The sequence below is a fragment of the Chlorocebus sabaeus genome, chromosome 8, assembly GCF_047675955.1.
Source record: "Chlorocebus sabaeus isolate Y175 chromosome 8, mChlSab1.0.hap1, whole genome shotgun sequence".
NCBI lineage: Eukaryota > Metazoa > Chordata > Mammalia > Primates > Cercopithecidae > Chlorocebus > Chlorocebus sabaeus.
In genome coordinates this window covers 51,346,261-51,368,954 of record NC_132911.1, presented here as the reverse complement: position 1 = coordinate 51,368,954, position 22,694 = coordinate 51,346,261, and the positions used below count along the sequence as shown (strand labels likewise).

The following is a 22,694-nucleotide window of genomic DNA, read 5'->3' as shown; positions in this document are numbered from 1 at the left end:
TTGTTAAGCCAGTTGTGAATGCTAAGGAAAGTTCTTGAACGAAACTGACAGTGCTACTCCAGTGAATACACAAATAATAAGAAAGTAAAACAGCACTATTGCTAATACAGAGTTTTAGCAATCTGGATAGAAAATTGAACCGCTATAACATCCCTTTAAGCCAGAGCAGAATTCAGAGCAAGGTGCTAACTCTCTTCAATTCTACGAAGGCTGAGAGGTGAAGCTGGAGAAGAAAAGTCTGGAACTAGCAGAGGGTGGTTCATGAACAAATCATCTCCATAACATAAAAGTACAAGGTAATGCAGCAAGTGATCTAGAAGATCTAGTTAACATCACTGACAAAGGTAGCTACACTAAATAACAGATTTTCAATAGAGATGGAAGAGCCTTATATTAGAAGATGATGCCATTTAAGACTTTCGTAGCTAGAGAGAAGTCAATGCTTGGCAATAAAGCTTCAAAGAACAGACTGATACTCATATTAGGGGCTAACGCAGCTGGTAACATTAAGTTGAAGCCAATGCTCATGTATCATTCTGAAAATCCTAGCGCCCATATGATAAATCTGCTCTGCCTATGCTCTATAAATGTGTAACAACAAAGCCTGGATGACAGCACATCTCTTTACAGCATTCTTTACTGTAATACTTTAAGTCCACTGTTGAGACCTGCTCAGAAAAATAAAGATTTCTTTCAAACTATTACTGCTGATTGACAATGCACCTGGTCACCCAAGAGCTCTGATTGAGAAGCACAAGGAGATTAACGTTATTTTCATGCCTGCTAACACCACTTCCATTCTGCAACCTATGGATCAAGGGGTGATTCTGACTTTCAAGTCTTATTATTTCAGATATACATGTCACATGGCTGTAGCTGCCATAGATAGTGACTCCTCTCATGGATCTGGGCAAAGTACATTGAAAACTTTCAGGAAAATATTCACCATTCCATGTGCCATTAAGAACATTCATGATTAATGACAGAAGGTCAAAATATCAGCATTAACAGGAGTTTGGAAGAAGTTGATTCCAACCCTTATGTATGACTGAGGAGTTCAAGACTTCAGCAGAAAAACTGATGTGATAGAAACAGCAAGAGAACTAGAATTAGAAGTGCAACCTGAACATATGACTGAATTGCTGTAATCTTCTAAGAGTTGAATGGATGAAGAGTTACTTCTTACGGATGAACAAATAAAGTAGTTTCTGGAGATAAAATCTACTCCTGGTGAAAATGCTGTGAACATTGTTGAAGTGATAACAAGGAATTTAGAATATCCTATAAACTTAGTTGATAAAGCAGTGTCAGGCTTTGGAAGGATTGAGTCCAATTTTGAAAGAGGTTCTATTACAGGTCAAATATTATCAGCATCACATGCTACTCAGTAATCTTTCATGAAAGGAATAGTAAATAGATGTGGTAAACTTCACTTTTACCTATTTGAGGACACTGCCACAGCCACCCCAACCTTCAACCACCAACCTGATCAGTCAGCAGCCATCAGCATCAAAGCAAGACTCTCTCCCAGCAAAAAGATTACACCTTGGTGAAGGCTCCTATGATTGTTAGCATTTTTTTTTAGCAATAAAATATTGTTAAATTAAGATATATACATTGCTTTTTTAGACATAATACTATTGCACACTTAACAGACTACAGTATAATATAACTTTTATATATACCAGGAAATCAAAGAATTCATGTGATCACTTTATTGCGATATTCACTTTATTGTGTTGGTCCTGAACTAAACCTGCAATATCTCCAGAGTATGCCTCCAGAGTAAACATGCATTTCTTGTGAAGAGTGGTATGCTAAATGGTTTCATCTTCTGAGAACATTCTTAGTAAATATCCTTCATTTACAAACAAAGAAATAGAAAGGTTCTGCATTGATTAAAGAGGTAAAGGTGTGAGCTGGGCATGGGGGCTCACACCTGTAATCCCAACTCTCTGGGAGGCGGAGGCAGGAGGATGACTTGCAGCCAGGGGTTAGAGACCAGCCTAGGCAACACAGCAAGACCCTGTCTCTACAGAAAGTTTTTAAAAAATTAGCCAGGCGGCCAGGCACACTGGCTCACACCTGTAATCCCGGAACTCTGGAGGCCAAGGCAGGTGGATTACCTGAGGTCAGGAGTTCCAAACCAGCCTGGCCAACATGGTGAAACCCGGTCTCTACTAAAACTACAAAAATGAGCCGAGTATGGTGGCACGCACCTGTAATCCCAGCTACTCGAGAGGCTGAGGCAAGAGAATTGCTTGAACTTGGGAGGCGGAGGTTGCTGTGAGCCAACATAGCCCCACCGCACTCCAGCCTGGGTGACAAAGTGAGACTCTGTCTCAAAAAAAAAAAAAAAAAAATTAGCCAGGCATGGTCCCAGCTATTTGACAGGCTGAGGCAAGATAGCCTGAGCCCAGGAGTTCAAGGGTTCAAGAATGCCCTGAGCTGATTGCGCCAGCCTGGGCAACAAAGTGAGACTTTGTCTCCAAAAAAACAAAAAAAAAGGTGAATACTAACTTGCCACGATTATTAAAGGAATGAAAGGGAAGAAAAAGAGTATACCAATTACAGTGTCCTGAAAGAATAAGAAAGGGAATTACAATGAAATGTAATTACAATGTTCTGAACACTCAGGATTTCCTCTTTGGCATTCAGGGAAAACAATTCTACAGATACTTTACCGGAGTCCCAGAAGCGTCCTGAAACCCTTCTCCACACCTGAGCCATGCTTCAGAGAGAGAGGCAGCTGCCCCTGCTGTCCTGAGACCTGCTCTTCTGACCTGCAGTGGTCTTTCTCCTGGAAAGGATGGGCATTCTATATCCCAACTCCTTTTTCTCTGTGGAGATGATTATTAACAGAAAAATCAAAACAAAAAACACTATCAACTTCATTAAATAGACATTAAGTTAACAATTTACAATCTGAAAACCCAGAAGTGTCATTAGTAAAGGCATAGTTTTTGAATGTCTCTAAATCTTCACATAAACAGCAACTGGACAGCAAAGCCAAAAACATAGAAACACAATTAATCAGCAAACTCCAAAACACAAGTGGGTAAAGACAAACCACCAACCCTCCAAAGTCCGGCATGGTATCAGTGTCTGAGAGGAAAGAAGCCAAGGAAAGTAAGAGAGCCAAGGAGGCCCTGAGAACCTAGACATCAGTGCTCACCAGGAAGCAGAGCAGGTGACAGATCTGAGAACAGCACCTGAAACTAGGTGAGAGCAGGGGCTCTACGGTAAGAAGATGTGAAGAGATGGGAGCAGCCTGGGCCACCCAAAACTGGTCACCCTGGACTCCCTTCTGGGCCCCTCACTGAGAAAGTGCTGGGAGTGGAATCTACTCAGCACCACAGGGGTGGCAGAGACACAGAAAATGTCCAGATGAGCAGAGTCAGGGAGAATCTACAAGACCAAATACACAAGTGGCCGTATTTTTACAAGCCATATGAAAACAACACAAGGTATAAAAGCTATGCTGAGCCGGGTGCCATGGATCACACCTGTAATCCCAACACTTTGGGAGGCCAAGGCAGGAGGATTCCATGAGCCCAGGGGTTCAAGACCAGCCTGGGCAACACAGCAAGACCCCATTTCTAAAAAAAAAAACCAAAAAACAAACTTTTTAGTGAGCTGGGCATAGTGGCACACGACTGTAGTTCCAGCTACTCAGGAGGCTGAACCAGGAGGATCACTTGAGCCCAGGAGTTTGAGGCTGCAGTGAGCTATGACTGCACCACTGCACTTCAACTCGGGCAACCCAGTGAGAGTCCACATCCTTAAAAAAAGAAAAGAAAAGAAAAGCTATCCTGAATCCTGCCTCCTATCATTTCAGAAGAAAGAGACATTAAAATAAGCAACAGGAAGGTATAAAAGCTAAATCCTATAAAATTATTATTAGGGAAAAACCAAGGAGAATAACATCCCAACATATCAAAAAAAAAAAAAAAAGTGCATCAAAGACACACAAAACAGATAAAATGGTAAACTACAATTTTAAAACAAGATAAAACATTCAGAATAAAAACTCAGAAATGAGGTGACAAAACTTAAGAAGTAGAATAAAATTTAAAAAGGACTACACCAGAAGGAATCCAAGAACAAATCGGTATTACAGATATCTTGTAAAAGTAGTAAAAATTTAAACATAACACTATCTTACAAACTAGCCGTTTTACTCCTATTTACGCAAAGAAATAAAACTATGTCTACACAGATTTTTACATATATTTTTAAAAAGCATTTTTATTTGTAATAGCCAAAACCTAAAAACCACCCAAAGTCCACTGCAGTAGCTTTAAAATATGACAACAAATTCTTTAACATTGCTCCCCTCAAAACCAGCCTTTGAAAGAAAAAAACTAATTCTTTACTCTTTGAGTGAGGGCTGGATGTTGTGACTTATTTCTAGCAAATAATATCATGAGGAAAGTGACAATGTGCAACTTCTGAGAGCAGGTCATAATAGGAATTGAGGCTTCCAGCAGGTGCAGTGGCTCATGCCTGTAATTCCAACACTTTGGGAGACCAGGGCGGCCAGATCACTTGAGGCCTGGAGTGAGAGGCCAGACTGGTCAACAGGCCAAAATCTCATCTCTACTAAAAATACAAAAATCAGCTGGGTGTGGTGGTGCACACCTGTAATCTCAGCTACTCGGGAGGCTGAGGCACGAGAATCACTTGAACTCGGGAGACAGAAGTTGCAGTGAGTCGAGATCACGCCACTGCACTCCAGCCTGGACAACACAGCAAGGCTCTGTCTCAAAAACAAACAACAAACAAACAAACAAAAAAAACCAAAAAGGCATTGCAACTTTCTCTTTGTTCATGCTGCTCTTGGATCACTTGTTTTAGTGGTTACCAGATTCCATAAGAACATGGTTGGGCATGGTGGCTCATGCCTGTAATCCTAGCACTTTGGGAGGCTGAGGCAGGCAGATCACTTGAGGTCAGGAGTTTGAAACCAGCTTGGCCAACATGGTAAAACCCCATCTCTACTACAAATACAAAAATTAGCTGGGGGTGGTGGTAGGAGCCTATAATCCCAGCTACTCGGGAGGCGGAGCCAGGAGAATCGCTTGAACCCGGGAGGCAAAAATTACAGTGAGCCAAGACAGCACCACTGCACTCCAATCTGGGCAGCACAGTGAGACACCGTGTCAAAAAAAAAAAAAAAAGACTCAAGCATCCCTGCAAAGAGGATCCTTAGTCAGAAGATCAGAGGCTGAAGCCTCTGGCCCACAGTCATAGAAGTTAACTATCTTTGAATTGGGTATGTCAGCGAAGCCTTCAAATGACTTCAAAGCATCCAGCATCTTGACAGCAATCTCATGAAAAACCCTACGCCAGTCACCCAAATAAGCCACTCCCAAATCCCTGGCCAGAAAACTGTTAGATAATAAATGCATATTATTTCATGCCACTAAGTTTTTGGATAATCTGTTATACTGCAATAGATAGCTAATATACCCATCAACAAATGGATGGATTTTAAAACTTGTGATATATCCATACAATACAATCGTAGTGAGCAATAAAAAAGGAATAACGGCTGGGCACGGTGGCTCACGCCATAATCCCAGTACTTTGGGAGGCCGAGGTGAGTGGACTGCCTGAGGTCAGGAGTTCAAGACCAACCCTGTCTTTACTAAAAATACAAAAAAAAAAAAAAAAAATTAGCTGGCCGTGGTGGCAGGCACCTGTAATCCCAGCTACTGAGGCAGGAGAACCGCTTGAACCCAGGAGGCAGAGGTTGTAGTGAGCCAAGATCATGCCACTGCACTCCAGCCTGGGCAATAAGAGTGAAACTCCGTCTCGAAAAAAAAAAAATAGAATGAAGTACTGAAACATGCAATAACATAATTGGATTTCAAAATAACACTAAACAAAAGAAACTAGACCATAAAAATCCATTTACATACAATTCTAGAAAACGCAAACAAATTAATAATAATAGAAAGCAGGTTCACGATAGGCTAGGAATGCAAGGAAAAGAGAGAAATAGGAATTACAAAGTGGCAAAGAAAAACTTTGGGACATGACTGTTATATTCGCTAACCCATTTGTAGTGATAGTTTCATGGAGATGTGTGGATCTCAAAAGTTATCAAACTGTATGCTGTAACTATAAAGTTTATATCAATTATTTACTTAATAATGCTGTTAAAAAATCAGTATAATTCAACAAAGAGAGAAACAGGTGAAAAACGATTTTTTTTGTAAATTTTATTCCTCATGCAAACTTGTCTAAGAAAAAAAAAAAAAGGAAATTTAAAGGTTCCACAATCCAGCTCCAGTGAAGAAAGAGAAAAAATATTCAAGAGAAATAGTATGATTAAGTCTCTTTTGGGATCCAACATAAAGGTAACAGGAATTCCTGAAGAAGCAAATCAAAGGAATGGGACAGCCAGTAAAAACCACAATTCCAGAAAACTTTACTGAATTTTAAAAAAGAACATAAGCCAAGGAGTTTGTATTTGCTAGGCTGGAAATTGTAGTGATAACACTAATATATTCTCTAGGCTTTTTTGCCCATTTTTCCTTTTTTAAAACAAATGTCTGCAACAGACATATCTTCATTTCATAATATTTTTAATTTGCATTTTAAGAAAAATTTTAGGTTTGTGTTGGGAATTAAATTGAGGTTAACAATTATAACTTGATCACCTAATCAGAAATACATCTCCACAACAATATCATTGTAGTTTAAGCAATAAGAATAAATTAAAATTAAAATACACCATTAAAACTTCCTTAACTAGTGCTATGGTCTGAACCCTGCTGTCTCCTAAAATTCATATGTTGACATCCTAATCCCCAATGCAATGCTATTAAGAGATGAGGCCTGGCCAGGAACAATGGCTCATGCCTGTAATCACAACACTTTGGGAGAGAGAGGCGGGCGGATCACGAAGTCCAGAGATCGAGACCATCCTGGCTAACATGGTGAAACCCCGTCTCCACTAAAAATACAAAAATTAGCTGGGTGTGGTGGCATGCACCTGTAGTCCTAGCTACTCAGGAGGGTGAGGCAGGAGAATTGCTTGAACCCGGGAGGCAGAGGTTGCAATGAGCCGAGATCCTGCCACTGCACTCCAGCAGCCTGGCGACAGAGCAAGATCTGTCTCAAAAAAAAAAAAAAAAAAAAGAGAGAGAGATGAGGCCTTTGGAGGTGACTAGAACAGGAACCAGAGCCCCCACAAATAGGATTACCGTCCTTATGAAAAATTAGTCAGCAGCCTAAGCAACATCGTGAGACCCCATATCTACAGATTTTTTTTTTTTTTTTTTTTTTTTTTAGAATTAGTGAGGCATGGTGGTACATGCCTGCAGTTCCAGCTACTTGGGAGGCTGTGGTAGGAGGATTGCTTGAGCCCAGGAAGTCAAGGCTGCAGTGAGCCATGACTGCACCACCGCATTCCAGCCTGGGTGACAGAGCAAGATCCTGTCTTTGAAATAAATAAATAAATAGCTGGATGTGGTGGCGTGTGCCTATAGTCCCAGCTATTCAAGAGGCTGGGGTGGGAGGATCACTTGAGCCTGGGAGGTCAAGGCTGCATCACTGATTACGCCACTGCATTCCAGCCTCGGTGGCAGAGTGAGATCCTATCTCCAAAAACAAAAAGCAAAAAACTACAATGATATGCCACTTCACACTCATCAGAACAGCTACTATTTAAAAAAAGAAAAAAAAGCAAAGAAAAGAAAGAAAACAATAAGCATTGCCAAGGATGTGTAGCAATTTTAACTTTTAAGTAAAATGTTGCAGTTGTTAAAAATTATTTGGTAGAGCCTCAAAAGTTAAATGCAGCTGAGCAAGGTGGCTCATGCCTGTAATCACGGCACTTTGGGAGGCCAAGGCGGGCGAATCACAAGGTCAGGAGTTCAAGCCCAGCCTGACCAACATGGTGAAAACTCATCTCTACTAAAAATGCAAAAAACTAGCTGGGCGTGGTGGCATGCACCTGTAGTCCCAGCTACTCGGGAGGCTGAGGCAGGAAAATTGCTTGAACTCAGGAGGCAGAGGCTGCAGCGAGTCAAGTTCGAGCCACTTGCACTCCAGCCTGGGTGACAGGGTGAGACTCTGTCTCAAAAAAAAAAAAAAAAAAAAAAAGGTTAAACACAGGGTAGGGCACAACGGCTCACACCTGTAATCCCAGCACTTTAGGAGACCAAGGCAGGAGGACTACTTGGGCCCATGAGTTCAAGACCAGCCTGGGAAACATAGCGAGTCCCTACAAAAAATAAATTAGCAGGGGTGGGAATGTTCATCTGTGGTCCCAGCTACTCAGGAGGGTGAAGCGGGACAACTGCCTGACCCCAGGAGTTTGAGGCTGCAGTAAGCTATAATCAGGCCACAGCTCTGAAGCCTGGGCAACAGAGCAAGACTCTGTCTCTAAAATAAAATAAAACAAAATAGTTAAACAACCATGATCTAGCAATGCCACTGCTCAGTATATACCCAAAACTCAAACAGGGCCGGGTGTGGGGGCTCACGCCTGTAATCCCAGCACTTTGGGAGGCCGAGACGGGCGGATCACGAGGTCAGGAGATCAAGACCATCCTGGCTAACATGGTAAAACCCCTTCTCTACTAAAAATACAAAAAATTAGCCTGGCATGGTGGCAGGCGCCTGTAGTCCCAGCTACTTGGGAGACTGAGGCAGGAGAATGTCATGAACCCGGGGGGCAGGGCTTGCACTGAGATCATGCCACCGCACTCCAGCCTGGGTGACATAGCGAGACTCCGTCTCAAAAGAAAAACAAACAAACAAACAAAAACCTCAAACAGATACTTGTATACGAATGTTCATAGCAGCAATATTCACAATAGCCAAAAGGTGGAAAGAACACAAATGTCCATCAATGAATGAATACATGAACAAAATGTGGAACACATAAATAATGAAATATTAATTCAGCCTTAAAAAGGAATGAATTTCTGATACATGTTACAACATTGTTGAATCTTGAAAACATTCTCAGTAAAAATAAGCCAGACACAAAAGGGCAAACATTATATGAGGGCAATTAGAATTGACCCATATTATGAGACAAATTCACAAAGACAGAAAGTAGAACGGTTGCTAGGGGATGGGGAGGGAAGAATGAGGAGTCATAGTTTAATGAGTACAGAATTTCCATTCTGATGATTGAAAACGTTCTGAAGATGGATGGTGGTAATGGCTGAAAAACAATGCTATCTTAGTTTGTTCTGGGAGCTATAACAAAATACCATAAACAGAGTGGCACAGAAACAAAAGAAATTTCTCATAGTTCTAGAGGCTGTAAAAGTTCAAGATTAAGGCACCAGCAGATTCAGTGTCTGGTGAGAGTCTGCTTCCTGGTTCATAGATGGTTTCCTGATTCTTCTCACTACATCCCCATGGGACAGAAGGAAGAAGAGTCTCTGGGAACTTTTTTTTAAGGGCACTAATCTCATTCACAAGGGTACCCTCATGATCTAATCTCTTCCCAAAGGCCCCAACTCTAAATATCATCACATAGGGAAGTAGGTTTCAACATCTGAATACTGGAGAGAGAGAAACATTCAATCTACAGCAAAAGTGAATGTATTTAATACCATAGGACTACACACCTAAAAATGGTTAAAACAGTACATTTCACAGCATGTGTGCGTGTGTGTGTATATATATATTTATTTATTTACATATGTGTGTGTGTATGCGTGTACATATATCTCTCAATTTTTAAAAAATGCAATCCAGGGAACAGGTACATCAGAATCAGGGATGCATTTACAGATACCTAGGTACCCAAATCACAAGTTAGAATTTTGAGAGAGGTAAGGCTCAGGAATCTGCATTTTGACAACCATCTCTTCTGATCCTTATTCCATAAATGTTTGAGACCACTGTTAAACATGTTGGATTAGAATTCAATCTGTAGGCTGGGCACAGCGGTTCACGCCTGTAATTCCAACACTCTGGGAGGCTGAGGCAGGTGGATCACGAGGTCAGGAGATCGAGACCATCCTGGCTAACATGGTGAAACTCTGTCTCTACTAAAAATACAAAAAAAAAAAAAAAAAAAAAATTTAGCCAGGTGTGGTGGCGGGCACCTGTAGTCCCAAACACTTGGGAGGCTGAGGCAGAAGAATGGCGGGAACCCAGAAGGCAGGGCTTGCACTGAGCTGAGATCGTACCACTGCACTCCAGCCTGGGCGACAGAGCGAGACTCCGTCTCCAAAAAAAAATAAATAAATAAAAATAAAAATAAAAATAAAAATCAATCTGTAACAGGTAACTTAAACACAAAATTTAGATCCTCAGGATCTAATTCAAAACCACAAGCTTCTCTGTGCACGCTTGAAATTTCTTTATCGGAGTATATAATGTTGAGTAAAACAGTACAAATATCACAAACTTTGGTAAGTTTAAAAAAAAAAAAAAAAAAAAAAAAACAAGCCTGGCCAGGCACTGTAATCCCAGCACTCTGGGAGGCTGAGTCAGGCGGATCACCTGAGGTCGGGAGTTCAAGACCAGCCTGACCAACATAGAGAAACCTCGTCTCTACTAAAAATACAAAATTAGCCAGGTGTGGTGGAGCACGCCTGTAATCCCAGTTACTTGGGAGGCTGAGACAGGAGAATCGCTTCAACCTGAGAGGTGGAGGCTGCGGTGAGCCAAGACTGTGCCATTGCTCTCCAGCCTAGGAAACAAGAGTGAAACTCTGTCTTGAGGAAAAAAAAAAAAAAGGCTGAGGAAGAAACTCGTAATGCCTTACACTCCAGTGGTTTGAAGTAATAAAAAGGAAATCCTGAACAGAAGAATCAGGTGCTAATCATGAGACACAGCAATCAGGATTCCAATCCCCTCCACTTTAACCAGTTCCATCACTAAGTCCACCATTCAATCATGTTCAAGCCTCTAACACTAAACACCATAAAAATCTCTCCCTCACCTTGACACCATCTAGCTTGCTCACTCCCTTCTCTAGCAGGCTTATACATAGAGTTAGCCACTTGAATATTTTATTTTTCTAACCATTGCAAATTCTTTACTAGCCTTCCCATCAAAATTGTTTTCTCTTTGGTTATTTTTTTCTTTAGTTTTTTTTTTTTTATTCTGTTTCCCCTTGGTTACTGTATTTCTCTACATTATAGATGTACAAGTATATTTGTTACCTACATTTCATTAATGTGTAAATGACAAAGAACTGAACATGAAATTCAATAAACTGGTTTGAAATAAGGAAGGTCTTACAGAGTAATGTACAAAGAGAAATACTTTCAAGATCTTGGTAAAAGTACATACAAAACTCAGGCACAAAGTAGGTTTCGCTTTTTTCCATAAATAAACTAGTATTTGGACAGACGATATTGTATACTGCTTTTCCTTGGTCATAGCATTTAACAAGTACAGAATATAATCTAGAGCTATACAAACTGGACAGGTAACTTTCAAAGAAATTATTCATGTGTGTCTAAATATTTACAGAAATTACACCTTCTTTATTTATTCTCTTAACATTATAACAGGCAAGGCATGGTGGCTCATGCCTGTAATCCCAGCACTTTGGGAGGCCAAGGCGGGCAGATCACTTGAGCCCCAGAGTTTGAGACCAGCCTGGGGAACATGGCAAAAGTCCATCTGCCCAAAAAAGAAATACAAAAATTAGTCAGGCATGGTGGCGTGTTCCTGTAGTTTCAGCTACTCAGGGGGCTGAGGCAGAAGGACTGCTTGAGCACAGGAGACCCAGGCTGCAGTGAGCTGTGATCATGCCACTGTACTCCAGCCAGGGCAACAGAAACAAGTTCCAGTCTCAAACAACACCACCACCACCACCACCACCACCACACACACACAGAAAATTTTAAAAAATAAAAAAATAGAAAAAAGTCATCAAGGTCTCACTATTCATTCACATTCCAAAAATATTTACTAAATACAAAATTACGCATGGGGCACCCAGTTACCAACCTGACATAACTATTTTAATGTTTTCCTACCCTATTTGAGTCTTCTGATTAGACATTATCTTCCAGTTATAACTGTAAAATAGTGTTGTATAACTGTAAAATAGTGTTGTATTCTGCTCCTTTTATTTAAAATAATAAAATATTTTCTTTATACAGAAGTTCTACTCATTGTAAGAAAGGAAACTAAAACAAAAATATATGCAAAGCCAATGGAAATCTTATTTACACATAAGAATGTATGCTCTGCTTTTGATTTTATCAGAATGGAAAATATTATTCTTATCTATTTTTCAAACAACACATCCATGTAAAACTAATGACACTAAATTTTAAAATAATAATGTACAAATTTTTAAATATATATTAAGCATTTGTATAAAAACGTGCAGGAAACAGATCCAAATGCTTATATTATCAAAATGTTTATGTTTTACTGATTATAGGTTTTATAGGTTTATGGGGGATATTTTATTTTTTCTTTCTTTTTTTTTTTTTGAGACTGAGTCTCGCTCTGTCACCCAGGCCAGAGTGTAGCGGCACAATCTAGACTCACTGCAAGCTCCCCCTCCCGGTTTCACGCCATTCTCCTGCCTCAGCCTCCCGAGTAGCTGGGACTACAGGTGCCCACCACCACGCCCGGCTAACTTTTTGTATTTTTAGTAAAGATGGGGTTTCACCGTGTTAGCCAGGATGGTCTCGATCTCCTGACCTCGTGATCCACTAGCCTGGGTCTCCCCAAGTGCTGGGATTACAGGCGTGAGCCACTGTGCCCGGCCTATGGGGGATATTTTCTATTTTCTTTATTTTCTAGCAACTCCACAATCCCTGTGTATTATTTCTACGATTAGTAATGAGAACAATAGTTTAAAATAGTTTAAAACTGTTCTAGGATGGGCGCGGTGGCTCACGCCCGTAATCCCAGCACTTTGGGAGGCCAAGGTGGGCGGATCACGAGGTCAGGAGATCGAGACCATTCTGGCTAACACGGTGAAACCCCATCTCTACTAAAAATACAAAAAGTTAGCCGGGCATAGCGTCGGGCGCCTTGTAGTCACAGCTACTAAAGAGTCTGAGGCAGGAGAATGGCGTGAACCCGGGAGGCGGGGCTTGCAATGGGCCGAGACAGCCCCATTGCGCTCCACCCTGGGCGAAAGAGGGAGACTCCGTCTCAAAGGAAAAAAAAAAAACCGTTCTAATTGGCACATGCTGAAATCTATTTCTCTGGCTTGCGTCCCTGTTCCAAAAGAACATGAGTACGTGCTCCCCCTGCTGGTTACATGAAAACATTAAACACCTATAATGGAGAGTTGCTAGCTAGTTTCCAAAAAGTATGAGCAGTAGTTAGAAGCAAATGAGCATTTTAAATGAAATCACGTGAAAAGGCAATGATACTTAACTATAAATTTAAGAGTAAACGAAGACATCTGAAAACAACCTAACTACTCGATATGCTTTCTTCCCTAACTTTCTCTACATCCTATTTCTTCCACACACCCATACTTTTTTCTCCCTCCACCTCAACCCATGACATTGTCTGATCATTATCCATATGATGCAACAGGATTTTTATGTAATAGTATTGAAATAAGTTTTAACTTACTTTTCCCAAATACATCTGTGGGCCTTGAATATCCCCAGCTCCAATCCCATCCCCACTTATATTTTAATTAAGTTGCATCATTTAAAACAAAATGGATGTTAGAAGACAGCAGAGCAAGGCCTTAAAATTCTGAGGCGGCCCGGCGCAGTGGCTCATGCCTGTAATCCCAGCACTTTGGGAGGCTGAGGTAGGTGGATCACAGGGTCAGGAGTTCAAGGCCACCCTGGCCAAGGTGGTGAAACTCCGTCTCTACTAAAAATACAAAAATTAGCTAGGTGTGGTGGCGGCACCTGTAATCCCACAGGAGGCTGAGACAGAAAATTGCTTGAACCCAGGAGGCGGAGGTTGCAGTGAGCCAAGATCGCGTAACTGGACTCCAGCCTGGGTGACAGAGCGAGATGCCATCCCAGCACTTTGGGAGGCCAAGGTGGGCAGATCACCTGAGGTCAGGAGTTTGAGACCAGCCTGACCCACATGGTGAAACCCCATCTCTACTAAAAATACAAAAATTAGCCAGGCATGGTGGCGGGCGCCTGTAATCCAGCTACTTGGGAGGCTGAGACAGGAGAATTGCTTAAACCTGGGAGGCAGAGGTTGCAGTGAACTGAGATCGTGCCACTGTACTCCGGCCTGGGAAACAGAGAGAGACTCCATCTCAAAAAAAAAAAAAAAAAAAAAAAGGTGGGGGGGGCAGGTACGGTGGCTCACATTTGTAACCCCAGCACTTGGGGAGGCCGAGGCGGGCGGATCACAAAGCCAGGAGATCGAGATCATTCTGGCTAACACAGTGAAACCCCATCTGTACTAAAAATACAAAAAATTAGCCGGGCGTGGTGGGGGGCACCTGTAGTCCCAGCTACTTGGGAGGCTGAGGCAGGAGAATGGCATGAACCTGGGAGGCGGAGCTTGCAGAGAGCCGAGGTTGCACCACTGCACTCCAGCCTGGGCGACAGAGCAAGACTCTGTCTCAAAAAAAAGGAATAGGTCAGGCACAGTGGCTCATACCTATTATCCCAGAATGTTGGGAGGCTGAGGCTGGCAGATAGCTTGAACCCAGGAATTCAAGACCAGCCTGGGCAACATGGCAGAACGCTCTCTCTACAAAAATTACAAAAATCAGCCAGGTGTGGTAGCATGTGCCTCTGGTCCCAACTACTTAGAAGGCTAAGCTGGGAGGATTGCTTCAGCCCAGGAGGTCAAGGCTGCAGTGAGCTGTGATTATGCCCCTGAACTCCAGCCTGGGTAATAGAGAGAGACCGTGTCTCAAAAAAAAAAAAAAAAGGAATAACAATGGAATCCTGGCAAGGTGCGGTGGCTCACGCCTGTAATTCCAATACTTTGGGAGGCCTAGGCGGGTGGATCACAAGGTCAGGAGATCGAGACCATCCTGGCTAACACGCTGAAACCCCATCTCTACTAAAAATACAAAAAATTAGTGGTGGCGGGCGCCTGTAGTCCCAGCTACTCGGGAGGCTGAGGCAGGAGAATGGCATGAACTCGGGAGGTGGAGCTTGCAGTGAGCCAAGGTCGTGCCACTGCACTCCAGCCTGGGCAACAGTGCGAGACTGTGTCCAAAAAAAAAAAAACAGATGGAACCCTGAACTTGTTTAAGTAACCCCAAGAAGGCAAAAAAAGAAACAAGACAGAGCTCAGAGGTGTAAAAATAAGATGGCTGACTTGAGCACTAACGATATCAGTAATTATCTTAAACAGGCTGGGCGAGGTAGCTCATGCCTGTAATCCCAGCACTTTGGGAGGCTGAGGTGGGCGAATCACTTCAGCTCACAAGTTCGAGACCAGCCTCAGCAACATGGTGAAACCTCGTCTCTACCAAAAGTACAAAAATCATCTGGGTATAGTGGTGCGCACCTGTGGTCCCAGCTACTCGGGAAACTGAAGTGGGAGGACAGTTTGAGCCTGGGAGGCAGAGGTGGCAGTGAGCCAAGATCATAAACCAATCATATGCTGTTCCGAAGAAGCTAACTTCAAATTCGACATTATAGGGAGGCTGAAAGTAAAAGAATGGAAAAAATTATACCAGGCAAACATTGATCAAAGAAGCAGGAATAACTGTATTAACATCTAATAAAGTAGACTTGAGAAAAAAGGTAATTACTACGAAGAGAGAGAATGCATAATGATAAGAGGATCAATTCGCTAGGAAAACATAATATTAATTATGATAGAGACAGGAGACAGCCAAATGCCACCCATGTCATTGTGCACCGGGGCTTGCCTAAACATGCCCATGGTGAAAAATTCCACCCCTTAACACATGCACAGTAAGGGAAATAAATCAATGTGGAGGGGCTCAGACTAAGGCCCAACCTGCAAACTGGGAGAATGGGGTAGAGCCAAAGGGAATTCACGTCTTATGGCAATGGGTGGGGGCAGGGAGGAGCCTGGCCTCTCCAGCTCATGTGGGGTGGCCTGGTATTCAATCTGTGAGGTGGGACCCCCTTTCTTCCAATGAGAGCTTTCTTTTCATAAATACTGCTCTCCTCATCTTTCAATGTGGCCCCGTGCGTAATTTTTCCTGATCATGAGACAAGAATCCGGATTTTAGCTGAACTAAGGAGCAAAAAACCCTGCATCACTATGCGCATGCCCAAGAAAAAACTGAAAAGGCCCTAACCTCTGAACTCTGGATCATCTCAAGGCTCTGCACAAGGAGGAAATGAAGGTTAAACTGGCATTACAAACTGCCAAAGCATATGTCTCAACAGAGTCCCTCCATAAAAGATGACAGACTTATTGGCTCAAACCATTTAAGGTAATCTCTATCCAATAATCCACAGACAACTAAACGAAACACAAAACATCTTCATGAGCTACACACAACAGGCAATATGAACTTTACAAAATTCATCTAGTAAAATCATTAAACAAAATTATAGTACCAATAACAAACAGAAACCCTGGGGAGGGGATGGGAGAATTTAATATCCAGGGTCGTCACATCACACTATTTAAAACGTCCAGTTTTCAAGCAAAAATTACAGGCCAGGCGAGGTGGCTCATGCCTATAATCCCAGCCCTTTCGGAGGCTGGCAAGGCGGGTGTTATCATTCGAGACCAGGAGTTCGAGACCAGCCTGGCCAACATGGTGAAAGTCCGTCTCTATTAAAAATACAAAAATCAGCCAGGTGTGGTGGCACATGCCTATAATCCCAGCTACTCAGGAATCTGAGGCAGGAGAATCGCTTAAACCCAGGAGGCGGAAGTTGCAGTGAACTGAGATCGCGCCATGGCACTCCAGCCTGAGCAACAGAGCAAGACTCCATCTCAAAAAAGAAAAGAAAAGAAAAGAAAAATACAAAAATTAGCCCAGCGTGGTGGTGCAGGCCTGTAATCCCAGTTACTCAGGAGGCTGAGGCAGGAGAATCGCTTGAGCCCGGGAGGCGGAGGTCGCAGTGAACTGAGATCACGTCACTGCACTCCAACCTGGGCACCATGGCGAGACTGTCTCAAAAAAAAAAAAAAAAAAAAAAAAAAAAAACATAACACACACGAAAGCATGAAAAGGAAAAAATGCAGTCAAGAGAAAATGTCCCTGAGAGGAGCCAGAAGTTGGACACTAGACAATGACTTTAAATCACTTACTATAAACATATTCAAAGACATAAACTATATCCAAAAAGTGAAGAAAATTATAAAAATGCCTCACCAAATAGAGAATATCCATAAAGAAACAGAAAGTATAAAAAGACAGAACCAAATACAAATTCAGAAGTTGAAAACTATAGTAATTGAAATGAAAAATTCACCTGAAATCAAAATTTGGCCTGGCAAAAAAAAAAAAAAAGGAATTCACAAACTTTAAATAAGACAAATGAGATTATCCAAGCTGAGAAACAAGAAAAAAAGAACATAAAGAAAAACGAACAGAGCCTCAGAGACCTTTGGGACACCATCAGACACATAAATATATGCACAATAAGTGTCTCGGAAGGAAGGGGAGAGAGAGGTAGAAAGATATTTGAGGAAACAAAGCCCAAAATGCTTCCTCAATTTGATGAAACGTTATGCAACCAAGAAGCTTAAAAACTCCAAACTGCATAAGATCTAAAGAGATCCACCCTAAACATACCATATCAACTGGTGAAAAACAGAAAAAACTACGAAAGTAGTTAAAGAAAATGACTCATGATATACAAAGGATCCTCAATAATCGTAACAACTGCATTCTTGACAGAAACCATGAAGACAACCCCCTACCCCAAGGAACAGCAGAATACACATTCTTCTAATGTAAACATGAAACATTCTCCACGACAGACCATATGTTAGGCCATAACTCAAGCTTCGATAAATTTAAAAGGAGTGAAATCACAGTAATACTATAGTAATACCGTTCTTAGACAATAATAGAACGAAATTTAAACCTTACAATAAAAATAAAATGAAAATTCAGAAGTATGAGAACATTAAACACACTCCTAAACAGCCAAGAGATCAAAAAAAGATATCATGAGAAAATTAGAAGATAACTTTAAAAGGAATGACAACAAAATACACCAAAACCTATAGATGCAGCTAAAGCAGTACTTACTGAGAAATCTGTAGCTGTAAATGACTATATTTAAAAAGAAGAAAAATCTTTAGTCAAGATCTTTAATCAAGAACTTAAACTTCCATCTGGCAGAAATAAATGACATAGAGAATAGAAAAACAACAAAGAATATAACAACAACAACAACAAAAACTAAAAGTTAGCTCCTCGAAAAGATCAACAAAATTGACAAGCTAGGCTGACCAAGGAGGTTTAGGGGCGGGGAAGAGAAGATTCAAACTACAAAACTCAGGAATAAAAGAAAGTGAGGAAGCACTACCAATTTTGGAGAAACCCAAAAGATTATAGAGAGCATTATAGGGAAATAATATGAACTATATACCAACAAATTAAATAACTAAAATAAAATGAACAAATTCCTAGAAAGATAAACTAGCAAAACTGACTCAGAAATAAAAAACTGATCAGAGCGCTATAACAAATAAAGAGACTGAGTCAGTAACTTTAAAACTTCCTACAAAGAAAAGCTGAAGCTCAGAGGGCTATAATGGTGATTTATAACATTTTAAGAAACAGTATCTATCCTTCAGAAACTCTTCCAAAATACAGAAGAGGGAATACTTCCTAATTCACACTATGAAACCAGTATTACCCTGATAAAACCAAAACAAAACAAGGAAGCACAGAGCAAAACTGTTTATGAATATAGATGCAAAAATCCTGAATAAAATACTAGCAAACTGAATCTAGCAACATATACAAAGAGTTATACACTATAACCAATAGACATTTTTCCCAGGAATACAAAGTTGATGTAATATTCAAAATTCAATCAATGTCATATGTTATATTAACAAAATAAAGGATAAAAACCACAGGATTGTCTCAATTAGATGTAGGAAAAGCAACTGACAAAGGCCAACAACTATTCCACGGTAAAAACTCTCAACAAACTAGCAATAGAAGGTTATTTCCTCAACCTGATAAAAATGTACATACAAAGAACCCACACAGCTAACATTATACAGAATAGTCAAATATTGGATGCTTTATCCCTAAAAGAAAGAACAAGAAAGGATGTCAACTCTTCCCATTTACATTCAATATTTGACTGGAGGTTCTAGCCATGGCAAGGAGAAGAAATAAAAGATGTCTAAATTGAAAGTAGTAAAATTATGTCTACTGACAGACTGCATGGTGTTTTGTTTGTTTTCTTTTTTTTTTTTTTTAAGAGACATGGTTGCCCGGGTGCAGTGGCTCACACCTGTAATCCCAGAACTTTGGGAGGCTGAGGTGGGTGAATCATAAGGTCAGGAGTTTGACACCAGCCCGGCCAACATGGTGAAGGCCCGTCTCTACTAAAAATACAAAAATTAACCAAGCATGGTGGCACATGCCTCTAACCCAACTACTCAGGAGGCTGAGGCAGAAGAATCACTTGAACCCAGGAGGCAGAGGTTGCAGTGAGCTCAGATGGTGCCACTGCACTCCAGCCTGGGTGACAGAGCAAGATTCCATTTTGAGGGGGGCGGGGGGAGAGAGTGTCTCACTCTGTTGCCCAGGCTGGAGTGCAGTAGCACGATCATGGCTCACTGAAGCTTCTACCTCCTCGGCTCAAGCAATCCTCTTGCCTCAGCCTCCCAAGTAGCTGGGACCACAGGCATGAGCCACCACATCCTGCTAATTTTTGTGGTTTTTGTAGAGACTAAGTTTCACCATGTTGCCCAGGTTGGTCTCGAACTCCTACGCTCAAGTGATCCACCTGCCTCAGCCTCCCAAAGTGCTGGAATTACTGGTGTGAGCCACCATGCCTAGCTGCATGATCTTGTACATAGGAAATCCTAAGGAATCCACACCCCAGAAAACCCAAACAACTATTAGAACCAATAAATGAGTTCAGCAAAGTTGCAGGATACAATCTCAATATTTTAAAAAACCAATTGAGCTGGGTGTGATTGGCTCATGCCTATAATCCCAGAGCTTTTCGAGGCCAAAACAGGAGCACCTCTTGAGCCCAGGAATTTGAGACCAGCTTGGGCAACACAGTGAGACTCCATCTCTACCAAAAAATTACCAAAAAATATTAGCCAGGAGCAGTAGTATGTGCCAGTAGAACTGCATTCAAAATAGCATCAAAAAGAATAAAACTCCTAGGAATAAATTTAACCAAAGAAGTACAGGACTTTTTCACTGAAAACTGTAAAACATAGCTAGAAATTAAAGAAGATCTAAATAAATGAAAAAGACCACCCATGCTCACAGGAAATAATATTAAGATGATAATATTCTCCAATTTGTCTATATATTCAACCCAATCAAAATCCCAGATGGCTTTCTGCAGAAATTGACAAGCTGCTATTATTCATGTGGGAATGCAACAAACCCAAAACAGTTTAAACAATCTCAAAACAGAAAACAAGTCAGAAACTCACACGTCTAATTTCGACACTGCCAAGTTACAGTAATTAAAACAAGATGGTACTAAAATAAAGGGAGACATGGAGATCAGTGGAATATAATTTATAGGCCAGAAACAAATCTTTACTTTTATGGTCAACTGATTTTCAATTAAAACAAAAAAGTGTCAAGACAATTCAAGGACAAAGAACAATTTTTTTCAACAAAGAGTGTTGAGACAACTGGGTATCCGCATCCACAAGAATGAAGTTGTATCCCTATCTCACAGTGTGTAGAAAAATTAACTCTGAATGAATCACAGACCTAAATGTAAGAGCTACAACTATAACCCTTGGAAGAAAACATAGGAATAAATCTTTGTGACCTTGGTTTAGGCAATGATTTATTAGACACGACACCAAAAAGCACAAGCAACAAAAGAAAAAATTGGACCTCATCAAAATTATTAAAAACATTTGTACTTCAATAAAAGAATGAAAAGGAAACCCAAAGAATGGGAGAAAATATCTGCAAATCATACATCTTATAGGGGAACAGTATACAGAATTTTAAAGAACTCATGATTAAACAATAAAATGGCAAATAACCCAATGAAAATGCAGCCAAATACATTGAATAAACATTTCTTCAAGAAGATACAGAAATGCCCAATAAGTACATGAAAAGATGTTCAACCTCATTAGAGAACTGCAAACCAAACCACAGTGAGGTGACACTTCATAACCATTAGGATGACTAAAATCAAACGACAGGCAATGGCAAGTGTTAGCAAGAATGTGGCAAAATCAGAATATTCATTCCTTGCTGGTGAGACTGTAAAAGGTGCAACCACTTTGGAAAATTTTAAGTTATCCAAAATGTAAACATACAGTTATTATGTGACCCAAAAATTCCACTGCTAGAGAAAAAAAACTTAGGTCTACATAAAAACACATACGCAAACGTTCAACGCAGGCCAGGCATGGTGGCTCACGGCTGTAATCCCAACACCTTGGGAAGCTGAGATGGGAAGATCTCTTGAGCCCAGGAGTTTGAGACCAGCCTGGGCAATATAGTGAGACCTCATCTAAATTTTTTAAAAAATATATGTTCAAAGCAACATTATTCTTAACAGCCCAAAAGAGGAAATAATCCAAATGTCTATCGACTAACAAATCGATTTTTAAAATGCAGTATGTCCATGCAATGAAAAATTTATTCAAAATAAATAGGAATGAAGTACTGATACATGCAACAACATATATAAACCTGGAAAACATTATGCTTAATGAAAGAAGCCAGTCACGAAATGACCACACTTTATGTGAAATGACCACAATAGGCAAATCCATACACACCGAAAGTAGCTTAGTGGTTGCCAATGGATGAGGGAAGAGAGAATGGGGAGTGACTAGTAATAGCTAGGGGGTTTCTTTTTGGGGTCATGAAAATATTCTACGATTAGGAACGTTTGTACAACTCTGTAAATATACTAGAAACCACTGGATTTTCCACTTTACAAAGGTAGATTTTATTATCTATAAAACTGAGTAACAACATTGCCAATGAGACTGTAAAATTATACAGATACAACCACTTTCAAAAAGTTTGTCACTTTCTTACAGAGTTAAACATCAAATTACCATAGGTTCTGGTAATTACACACTTAGGCATTTATCTCAGAGAAATGAAAACTTATGTTCACACAAAAACTTGTACACAAATGTTTATAGCAGTTTTATTTGCAATAACCAAAATCTGAAAACAGCCTAGAGGTCCTTCAATAATAAATGTTAATCCAAACTCTGCTATGTCCACTATATGGAACACTACTCAGCAATTAAAACAAAGAAACTACTGGCTGGGCGCGGTGGCTCATGCCTGTAATCCTAGCACTTTGGGAGGCTGAGGCGGGTGGATTGCATTGCCTGAGCTCAGGAGTTCAAGACCAGCCTGGGCAACAAGGTGAAACCCTGTCTCTACTAAAATACAAAAAATTAGCCAGGCATGGCAGCGGGTGCCTGTAGTATCAGCTACTCGGGAGGCTGAGTTAGCAGAATCATTTGAACTGGGGAGGCAGAAAGTTGCAGTGAGCTGAGATCGCGCTATTGCACTCCAGCCTGGGCAAGACAGCGAGACTCCAACTCAAAAAAACAAACAAAAACAAAAAAAAAACAAAAAGAAACTACTGATATTCAAAACAACTTGGATAAATCATGAGAGTTTGATGTTGTATTTAAAA

General features: G+C 40.8%; 1 protein-coding gene across 7 annotated transcripts in view; it reads right to left on the bottom strand.

Annotated features, from left to right (window-relative positions):
- Window positions 1-22,694, bottom strand: part of SPIDR (scaffold protein involved in DNA repair) — a 502,324-nt gene that overhangs the window by 471,597 nt on the left and 8,033 nt on the right. For 4 of the 7 annotated variants that reach the window (XM_008000554.3, XM_008000557.3, XM_008000556.3 and 1 more), the window contains one exon: window positions 2,685-2,840. The exons of the other annotated variants lie outside the window; for them this stretch is intronic. In XM_008000554.3, the coding sequence (XP_007998745.3) occupies window positions 2,685-2,840 (156 nt within the window). Of the gene's footprint in view, window positions 1-2,684; window positions 2,841-22,694 lie in introns of those variants that run through there. 7 annotated transcript variants of the gene reach the window in all.